The sequence below is a fragment of the Cibotium barometz genome, chromosome 34 (genome assembly GCF_041138505.1).
Source record: "Cibotium barometz isolate CiBa-2024 chromosome 34, ASM4113850v1, whole genome shotgun sequence".
Taxonomy (NCBI): domain Eukaryota; kingdom Viridiplantae; phylum Streptophyta; class Polypodiopsida; order Cyatheales; family Cibotiaceae; genus Cibotium; species Cibotium barometz.
The window spans coordinates 43,434,358-43,445,387 of record NC_141079.1 but is presented as its reverse complement, the minus strand read 5'-3'; the positions used below and the strand labels follow the sequence as shown (position 1 = coordinate 43,445,387).

The 11,030-nt window shown below is 39.9% G+C and overlaps 1 protein-coding gene across 1 annotated transcript; it reads right to left on the bottom strand.

The window, feature by feature from the left end:
- Positions 1-6,206: 6,206 nt before the first annotated feature.
- On the bottom strand, positions 6,207-8,963 carry LOC147619055 (uncharacterized). The gene is made up of 3 exons (XM_086774527.1): positions 8,825-8,963; positions 7,031-8,518; positions 6,207-6,843 (listed from the first exon to the last, which is right to left on the bottom strand). Exons 2-3 carry the CDS (start codon positions 8,502-8,504, stop codon positions 6,275-6,277), a joined length of 2,043 nt encoding a protein of 680 aa, XP_086630653.1. The 5' UTR covers positions 8,505-8,518; positions 8,825-8,963; the 3' UTR covers positions 6,207-6,274.
- Between the last annotated feature and the right edge of the window lie 2,067 nt (positions 8,964-11,030).

Sequence of the window (11,030 nt, the reverse complement as noted above, 5' to 3'; positions counted from 1 at the left end):
CCAGTGGTCTGGATTACCCAAAAAGCACGGCGCTCATCGCTTCAATTTTGATGCATGCACCCACCCCTGTTTTGGGTTTGACATTGTGAATTTTATTTTTTCAGACCGCATTATAGAATTATGATAGGAACTATGTGGAGCGGTACATAGTGACCATGATACGATTAATACTAAAGAATAGTGTGACGTGAAAAATTGATATCTTTCATTGTCAATTTTGTGCATATTTTGATGGTTTCTCAATGGTAATAAGGTGGAAGCTTGTCCAAGAAGATTGCGGCGCCCACAATGGAATAACGGCGTGGTGATGCGGCGGCTTGGCGGCTACCCCGATAACAGCATTCTATCTTCAAATATAATGGTTTTACTTGATTTAGGGTGCACACATTGTAAATGCCACAAGTATGCTTGATAAATACTTTGGTATGGTAGATGGGCTAGTGATGTGGAAAATAAAAGTGGGCCTTCATGCTCACATGGATTTTAATTGTATTATTAATATGGTATTCACCATAAGGCAACAAGTTGGGGAGTGTGGAAGGCATGTGGAGGAGTGTGTGTAGGTGCATAATTGGGAAAGATTCTTCTAGAATGCCTACATGGAAGAGGAGAATTCCGCCATGTGTAAGTGGGATCTCCACCTACATGCCACTTAGGCTTGGCTATTATCTCATCACACTCTCAAAGTCAAAAAGTCTTCAATTTAATAATCAATATAAGACTTAGCCTAAGAGGACAATTGATGGTGACATCTACCCTTATGTCACTGAAGGGTTGAAGATTTTTATGTTGTAATTTGTAACAATGGAAGAGAGGGTGATTCTCCACCTATAAAAGGAGCCCTCCTCTCCCTTTCAAATCAAGGAATGAGCCTCCTCAATTGAGCATTTTGTGTCATTGCCATTCTCTTATCTTTCAAACCCTTATTCAAACACTCTCTTTACATGTGAATGTCTCATTTAGCATTAGCTCCTCATGCTCAACCCAATTTTGGACCTCTTTGATGATTCATGATAAGGGGGATAAGGAGTTATTATCTTGGCGGGCCTGTGACTTCTCAAGGTAGCCCTTGCCTTATTGCCGCCCTCCTTTGGAGGTACCAATGGTTTTAGCGGTAATGAGCATATGGAAAGACTTTGGGGACCATAGGTAAATCTTCACGATTGTCCGCTGAGCAATGTTAACCCTTACCCTCTAGCTTGAATCATGAAGGAGATGAGAGGCAAGAGGCTATGTGAAAATTGAGGTTTCATGCAAAGAGAGAGAAGTGCAGTTTTTGTGGTCCAATACCCAAATTTCAACCGGTAATTACTCATCACTCGGGTGTTGGTTTCTTAAATTGATCATATAGCTAGGAAGCTCTTTCTATGCTCTTTCCACTTATGTAACTAATTTCTTAATCCCTTACTTCATTGATGATTAGAATTTCTCCCAAAGTTGTTAATTTTTAGGCGAATTTTGACAGTTTTATAGTCTTGTAGTAAAATGCTCATAACTTTTCGCTCGGTTGTCCGTTTTTGAAAGTTTTTATATGGGCGCGAAGCTCTCTTCAAGCTCTACGCACCTATCTAATGATCTCTTGCACAGCCTATATGGATTTAAAACTGCAATTCTCTGTGTATCTATGTTTTTATAGAATTTTAGCAGTTTTATAGTCTTGCAGTAAAATGCTCATAACTTTTCGCTCGGTTGCCCGTTTTTGAAAGTTTTTATATAGACGCGAAGCTCTCTTCAAGCTCTACACATCTATATAATCCTCTCTTACACAGCCTTTATGGATTTAAAACTGCAATTCTCTGTGTATCTTTGTTTTTATAGCTTTTTGGCCGTTCTTTCTTCTTAATCATGATTAATTCCTCCTAATCCTTTATCAAAAGGTAAACCCCATGTGTCTTATCCTCTTGTAAGTGATTGCCATATTCATTTTCTTTAATATGTTCCGTCCAAATCGTCCAATTCGAACGGATGAACCTTACCAATATTCCCCGTATGTTTCCGTTCACATAATCCTGAGTCGGAAGATTTTCTTCCAACAAAGAATCGCCCTTTTGTTTGGAGCTGCAAGACTGGCAGAAATTCTTGCTTCTGCGGAGCCTTTCATCTTTCCTTCCATGAATTATGATCTCACCTTTGATGTGTATATCTTTATCCTAATCTAGGGAGAGAAAGGGAGGTAAGGAGGCTGTGAGGTTTCATACAAGTGTGTTTTGATTCTGAGAAGTGACCGAAGTCCAAACCCCAACTTCGTGTCACATCTTTTGGTGGAGACGGCGGGCAGGTTTTACTTAGAATTATTCTATTTTAACCTCAAGGTCCCGCATGATTAAAGGAAAGTTGTTTTGAAACAAGTAAATTTTCCTTGTCACTACTCATCTTTTGGTGCAAGATGTTCAACATTCCGGTGTTCCGTGGATCGGAAGGAGAAGACCCGGGGAGTTATCTCCGAGAGTTTAACCGAGCATGCCGCTTGACGGGTTGGTCTATGAAGGAGAGGGCAGAAATACTTCCAGATTTCTTGGAGGGTATGGCCTTAACTTGGCATGAGGCTTTGCCAGAGGAGTCCAAGAATGATTGGGAAAGGTTGACCAAAGCAATGAAGGAGAGATTTGGGACAGTGGAGTCGCCAAATGCTTTACTATTGCAATTGGATCAAATTTTCCAAAAGGATGGAGAGTCAGTTTCTGCCTTTTCAGTGAGGTATGAAGCCTTATTCATCAAATATCAACAAGCTGCTTTACATGTTGTTGCTTCTTCTTCTTCACCTTCTATGGAAGATTCAAAGAGTTCTTTAGCAATGGAGCACCTTAAGATGAGCAAGTTTATCAGGGCTTTGGATCCCCGCTTGCATGAAAAAGTTCTTAGCAAAGATCCCACTAGTTTTAAAGAGGCCCTTCGTATTGCATTGAAGAAGGAGGCCACTCTTCATATTGAGTCCACATTCCAATCTTCTCCAAGTGTGCCAACCCCACCACGAGTAGAGATAGCCTCAACATCTCAGGTACAAGCTCCATCCTTGGATCATAACATTGCACAACTTATGGCAGAATTTGCTGATTTGAAGTTACACTTAGTCAATGCAAGGCCACCTAGGGTTCCACGAGCTGAGGATAAACCTAGGGATAGAAGTAGTGTCACATGCTATGAATGTCAAGAGAAGGGGAACTATCGTACTGAGTGTCCAAAGTTGAGGAAAAGTGAGGATAAAAGTTTAGCACTTTTAGAGGAAACATGCTCAGAAGAAGAAGAGGAAACATTGATGCCATTAATGGCAAAAAGGGGTCGTAAAACTAGAAGCCAGGAAGAAGAAGAACAAGAAGATAAATCTGAAGAAGAGGAGAAAAATAAGAAGAAGAAGAAGTCATCTAGGAGAAAAATTGGACAATCTGATTTTCCTCTTGGACAAGGATCTCTTAGTTATGACCTCTTGACAGATCTTAGGGAAAAAACGGCACAAATCACATTTGGGCAGCTTTTGGCACTCTCTCCCAAGCTCAGAAAGGAATGGGGTAAGCTGGCTAGCACAAGGGAATCTAGGAAAAAGAAGAAGAGGGATAATGGGACTCCTATGGTTCAAAAAGTGGATATTGATGTAGGAGATGATGTGCCTGTGATTGATGTCATCATTGAGGGGCAGACAATTTCTAATGCATACATTGATGGAGGTGCATCAATCAATGTCATGAGTGAAAAAACAATGAAAGATGCTGATTTAAAGTTGTCTTCTACCAACTCTCCCTATTGCATCAAACTTGCTGATAATACTAGGGTGAAAACCTTAGGAATTGTCAGGAATTTGGGAGTGGATGTATGTGGTATTTCTGTGCCTACAACTTTTCAGGTCATTCCTACAAAGCCTGATGCTAGGGCTTACCCATTGATATTGGGTAGGCCATGGCTTTGCCAAGTGAAGGCGATTCAGAAGTGGGAGACAGGTGATCTTATTCTACAAGGTGAGAATAAGAAGGTCCACTACAACATCAAGAGTCGTCGCAAGAAAGTGGTAAGAGGTGAACCTTCAACTTCCGAAAGTTCAGAGTCAGAGTCATCCGATGAAGAAGAGACAAGTGGTAGCTCCGAGGATTCCATCTCAGAAGGAGAGGTGGAGGGAGTTGCATTTGGTCTTTCCCTAGGAAGGGATCGAGGGGATGCTGAAGACAATGGAGCCTTGGAAGGGGAAGCTTCTTCAACCATGTGCAAGAAAGGAGATGTGGACCTCACTAGTCTTCACCAACAAAATGAACTTCGTCCATAGCAGGTACTGAAAGGGAGGATTACTTAAAAATGTTGGATGGATTTCCTAACCTTTTTGCAAACAGCTACTCACAAGTACGCCAAGTTACCCTAGTAGAGCACAAGATTGATCTCAAGCCCCAAAGTAAGCCAGTGGTGCAGCGGCTAAGGCGTTTGGGAGTAGTGCAAGCAGAGGTGCTTAAGAAGGAGGTAACAAATTTGCTTGAAGCTGGATTTATTTTTCCAGTAGAGAATTCAGAATGGATTTCCCCAGTTGTAGTCACTCCCAAAAAAGGGTGGAAAATGGCGTGTGTGTGTGGACTTTCGCCCTCTGAATGCATGCACAAAGAGGGATTATTATCCTCTACCCTTTCAGGATGAGATTTTGGATCAAGTTGCAGGTCATGAGTTGTATTCAGTGTGTGATGGATACTATTGGATATGATGGATGAACACTATGATGTTTGCCCACACAAAGAGTAATGGAGGAGTATGCACGGACGCATTTGAAACACTACCATTCTGCAAATTTAGATTGAGAGATATTCACAAGAAGAATTATGACAAGTTAATGAAAGGAATAAGTCTCAACAAGTGTGTGACTAGCATGTGTAATTCATTTCGTTTACGTAAGAAATGTTTTGTCAGTCACTCCACGTTCATTATATATTTCTTGGATTTATGTAAAGAATTCTTAGTTATAGCACAACTTTCTTAAGTTGAATAATTATATGCTAGAAATGTATCTTTGAAACAATAGAGTTTTCATAAGATGAATTGTATGTACACTTTGTAACAATCTTTTAAAAAAGTGCAGGAAGACCATTGGGCCGAGCTTGCTTGGCACCATGTTAGAGATGAGGTTTGGCATGGGGTGACCTTTCCCACACAATAGCGGGCCACAGAGGAGCAGTTGCAGAGAGGGATACGATCATGCCTTGGTTGTGGTGGTTTGAGGAGATTCCTCATCCATTTTGTAAGTAAAACAAGCGTTAATCTTCTCAATGTTTTCATGCTAATATACTTAGATCATTCTTATTTTCTAACATATATTACCACAAACCAATTGTAGGAAAATAATTTTGGTCATCCGTATGCCACCTAGCATGGTTACACTACCCCAATGGCGCATTTGGTGACACTTGGAGTCTTCCCTATGGGCATAGTTATTTAAAGCAAAAAATGAATCTATACATAGCAAGTAAGTGCAATCAAAAGAACTAAAGAAGAATTGTATGTCTAAATGTATGTCATTTTTTCCTTGAATTTTCGCATGAGGCTGTTGAGACCCCAGTTCCAACAAGTACTACTAGTATCGGAGGAGATGAGCACACAGGGAACGTACCTTCAGCACTATCTCCCACACCCCCCACGGAGTGTACTTGGGATCAACAGGGGGCGGATGGATGCACGAAAATCCAAGCCATGTGGGCCGTTGGATGCGGCGGCGGGTCTAGATTACTTTTTGGGTAATCTCAAGTGGGTAATCCAGGCCACTGGAATCTAGTGGCCTAGTCGGTGCACTCTGGGCCACGCTAAATTCAGCGTAGATTGGTGACATGAGAGAAAACCAAATGAAAAAACAAATTTTTAATGTATTTTCTTGCTTCTTAAAAGCCTATTCACATGCTCGGGTGCCCATTACTAGACTTCTGCCATCCGGTCCTCGTTTCGGAAATCTATAGGTTCATAGATAGCTTTATATTTATGCTCGAGGTGGGGTATTTCTTTAAAAATGGGTTTGCGAGATCCAAAACACAAGCTCAAGGTGCGGGTTTTTCACTCTATATCGACAAAAGTCCCTCTACATAACCCTGCCCAAAACAGATGCACAAGTCGAGATATAGTTTACTATAAAACTACAAAAAAAATGAGACAAGTTGGTCCCAAAAACAGTGGCAGTGCTAAGTTCTTGTTTCTAGCGCTAAACGAGATCCAAAAATGAAGAATCCAAGATGAATTGTGACAATCCCAGTTTATTGAATACAATCTTCAAATTCATCATACTAGCACTAGAAAATCCATCCTCTAGAATCTCAATGTCCTATAACTTCAAGAAACGCTTTCCCATACCGCCTATAAAACAAGAGGAGAGGATGGTTTCATTGAAGATTTCACTAGCAAGACCTAAGGGAAAGAAATAGAGACCAACTTTGTGGAGGACAACACATGTGTCTGTACCTGGAGCCTCTATACAAGCCATCGCAACCTTACATGGTTCATGTGCATAAAAGGCATCACCTAGAAGGATCCACCAAAGCTTTAATTTTATGTGCTGTCGTTTATCTTTCCTATAATTCTCGATAGGGAGTCCAAGACACCCTAGTGAGTTTTGAGAAAAACCAGATGGGCAAGTCATAACACTACACAGGTTGGCATAATGAGGTTGCATAGCATCGGGCATGTCAAAGCTATAGGCCCTCCATATAACGTACTGGTAATTATTGCGATTTTCCTGAAACATTGCTTTCAGGCCAGATTTGAATGTGAGTTGAAATTGAAATTCGCCAGATTGGCCCTTGATATCAGCCGTAGAGTTGGTGATGCACGTTGACAATTCAATATGTTGAGGGCACACGTTGACAACGTGCACATTGGTTTTGATGATGGGACCTATCATCCATACACATATATTAAACTATGACACTTCACAAAAAATATGACACCTCAAACAATAAGCACTCCTACGTCTAACATGGAGCCATAAAAATAGGTTTCTTGGAGCACTTACCAGTCTAGACCAACCTATCTAGAACTTATGTGTGAATCATGATGAGAATGTTTAAGGTCAGTTAATCACCTGGATAATCCTCCCATTCCCCGATCATCTTTCGAGTGAAGATTAGATCGCCACGATGATGCTTGAGGAGCCGGGGAGCCCATGACATCCCAGGCTTCTCATAGCCAAAGAAGCTCATGGCACAAAGCTGGACCACCAAGTGGGGATTCCTCTTGCAAACTTCTAGAATTTGGTCATCCAGGTTGTCCTTAATTATATTGACAGGCATCAGCTGCTTAGACCCCAGTAGCCCGAGTATGCTGAGAATCCTGTCTTCTGGGTGATCACATTGACGGGCAGTAACAAGGTGTGCAACAAGCATAGGGCAAGATATACACTGTCCTGTCATTAATGGCTCTTGACAGTTCAGATCATCCATGCAAGCAATTTGTGAGGTTCTACACAGTGGACTCAGATGAAGCAGCGGTGCCGTTGCTGCAGCCAAAAATGAAGCCACATGTATGTAAGCTTGACTATCCATGAATATAAGCTGGTTGCTGCTGGCTTCTCTCGCAAGTGGGAAGGAGCGACAGTCTTCACACATCACATTTGGGATACCCATAGTTGGAATGCGATCAGGCAGAATGCGTGAATTAGTGGCTATGTTGTCTTTGTAGTACATCCTAAAGAGTTCATAACTCTTTTTTGCATACACCACCATCAAAGGTTCTAGCAGGCATCTGCAGAATCCCCTTCCAGGTTTGCTGAAGTGCAAATCCTCCTCAGCCGGACGCATTGCCACTATGATGCGTCTTGCACGTGGTCGTCTTTCGCCTACCTTAAGGATGACCTTATCCTCATCTTCATCTGATACACGGCTGTTTATACGCAGCCTGTTCCTCTGACTGAACTCCAGGAAGTGATTGAGTTGCTCCCGCTCCTCAAGACTGAGGGAGAGCACAAACGTGAGCTTCTTGGGAAGCGCACATTCCTGTACTGTCCATGCGCGGCTGAACCAGCGCGGCATGGTTGGTCGCCCTGCATGATCAGATGCACCCCAGAACTTCATGTGGTGTTGCCCAATGCCGTGTGGGAGTACAAAGCAACCTTTGCTTTCTGAGTAATAGCTCCCCATGCGGGGAATCTCCCTCTCCTTCTCCGTCGGGCTGGTCTGGTCGATGCACACTGCATCAAACCATGCGCATTCCACGCCTTCTTCATCCTGCAGCACCCTGAAGAGATGTATCAAATCTTGGTAGCACGGGCTATCACTGAAGTCTGCGGCTTTGAAAGCCTCATTGTAGTAAGCTGTCCTTGAGCTCCCTACTCCTGCAGCAGCGACCTGGTTTCCGATCTGCCTTGAGAAATCCCGGACCTTCTGCATCCAAGTGTGGGATATGGTGTGGAAATCCCAGTTGTCAGGCTCCTTGAAGCAGATTCCGCGGGCGCTGACGTCCACAGTAGCAGCCACGTCGATGACGCGAATAGGGTAGGGCGATGACGTTTCCACCACCACGTCATGCCTGCTGGCGGCAGTGCTGGTTCCAGGCTCCATCGACGCCACGCTTCCTGCAGCAACATCCCGATTAATAAACTCAATAGCATAATAAAACAATAATCATTATATTATCAGACAGGTTAATACGTAAGCGTTATATGGTTACATCTGGTTCTAATCATCGAAGTGTTAATTAGTGTTGCTGCGAATTAGTGTTGCTGTAACTCGTCATTTTTTGTTGGTTGGCTTGGCTCTAAATAAATCAGAACCTTGCTGCTGCAATGCAATGCAATGCAATGGTTTTTACATTTCACAAAAATCGTGAATGGTGTCCATTAATGGCTCTACTTGCATGATCAGAGGCTACAGCAACCAACCTGGAACGTCACGAAGACCAGCTGCAGGATCGATCCCTAAAACCTAACTCTCTCTCTCTCTCTCTCTCTCGCTCTCTCGCTCTCGCGGTGGCTGTACCAGGCTATATATTATCTGCAGCTACGCTGCCACTCTTAGGAATTCAGATCCAAACTCCAAATTTCAAGATGCCATTGACTTCCATTTTCAAGGCGCGTTACCCATCCGGTTTATTTAACAGCCATATGATATATATAATATATATATGGTCGGTGCCAGGCAAAAATAATATATTATATAATATATTATTTAACAGCCATATGATATATATAATATATATATGGTCGGTGCCAGGCATATATAATATATATATATATATATGGTCCATAAGGTTTGGGGGACTTTTTAGGCTCCCTCCCTTTCATTAATTGTCCCTTACGCGAGAAATAACCGTGAGGGTTAATTTCAAAGCCGGAGATCACTTCAAATTTCAACAGGTTCACATTTTGAGCATGGAGATCGGCATGCAATTTTCAAGACCGGTGTGGAGATCGACATGCACGTTTGCATTGATTTCAATTTTCGAGACGCGGAGATCGAGATGCACCCTTGGATGGGACAGTGCTCTCGGAACACGAAAATCCTAACATGTTACCCATCATGGCTAGGTTTTTAAACCCACTAGTGGACAAGACCCGCAAACCTTTGGGCAGATCAACTATTGAATGGTGTAAATCCTTATTTACATGTATTAGTGTCTATGACATACACATAGGACATGGGTCTGGCCCACTCTTAAAAGGGGAAACGTATGAATATAATTATTTTTCCATTTTCATCACATCATGTTATATAAACACAATTATCATAAAAACATCATGTTATATAAACACAATTCTTTTTCCCTTTTCATCACACCCAACTCTTTCTATCATCAAACTTTATTTATGTCATAGTATGTATGCATGTCAAACCCATATGCATGCCTAACCTTCTACGACGAACCTGGAGGTTTCTTTTTCTCTTGTGGTGCATCAACGTATTCAAAAACCTTGAAAAATATAAACAAAGAAACAAAATTCTATTTTTCTCCACCATTAGTCTCTCGACCTCCTCTTGGCGGTGCCAAGCATTTATATAAATATAAATAAATAAATAAATATATATATATATATATATATATATACATACATACATACATATATATGCACACACGTATATCATTATTTTTTATATTTTATATAATAAATCTCTCTCTCTCTCTCTCTCTCTCTAGATTTATTGAAATTTAAACGCATTATGCTCCTTCTATATTAGATTTATTGTAATTTAAATGCATTATGTTTCTTCTATGATAAATATATATATATATATATATTTATTATAACTCTACTATAAAAAATATCTAATATATATTGTATACATATTTATTATATAAATATATTTTTTAGTACATATTAAACACATAGTATTATATTAAATTTTATTATTATATAAATAAATATATATATATACATAATAAACATATGTTGTCATATTAAAATTTCTCTCTTTATATAATTTATGTTTGCATACATAATAAATATATAAATTTATATTTACTATATATTTATTATATTAAATATGTTTATTTATTTATAGTAATCAAATATTTATTATATAAATATATATTTATTTACATTATATTTATATGTATATATATGTATTTATTTATATATATATTTACATGTATATATACATATACACAAATATATATATATATATATATATATATACATGTAGTGTGTGTGTGTATGTGTGTGTGTATCTTTTATTATACTAAATTTGTTTATATATTTATGTATCTGTTTTATATATATGTGTATATGCGCACGTGTGTGTGTGTGTGTGTGTATGTGTGTGTGTGCATGCGTACGTGTGTGTGTGTGTGTATAATATAAATATATATATCTTTCTATAGTAAATATTTAATTATTATGAAAATAAGAATATTTGATTTAAAAACACACACACACACATCCATGCACATGCGCATACATACACACACACACATACTTTTTATGTTTGTTATTTATATACATATATATTTAATATATATATATCTATGTGCGTGTGCATGTGCGTGTGCATGTGTGTATTCACTACAAGGAAAAGCAACCATAAACGAGTTTATAGACACGTTTTGACAACGTGGTTTAAAATGTTACGGGCGCGTTTATAAGCGCGTCT

Excerpts from the sequence above, each read along its gene's own strand:
- LOC147619055 (XM_086774527.1), bottom strand. The coding sequence starts at position 8,504 with ATGGAGCCTGGAACCAGCACTGCCGCCAGCAGGCATGACGTGGTGGTG. Across the intron at positions 6,844-7,030 it reads GGAATGGGAGGATTATCCAG|GTCCCATCATCAAAACCAAT; the intron begins GTGATTAACTGA and ends TATGGATGATAG.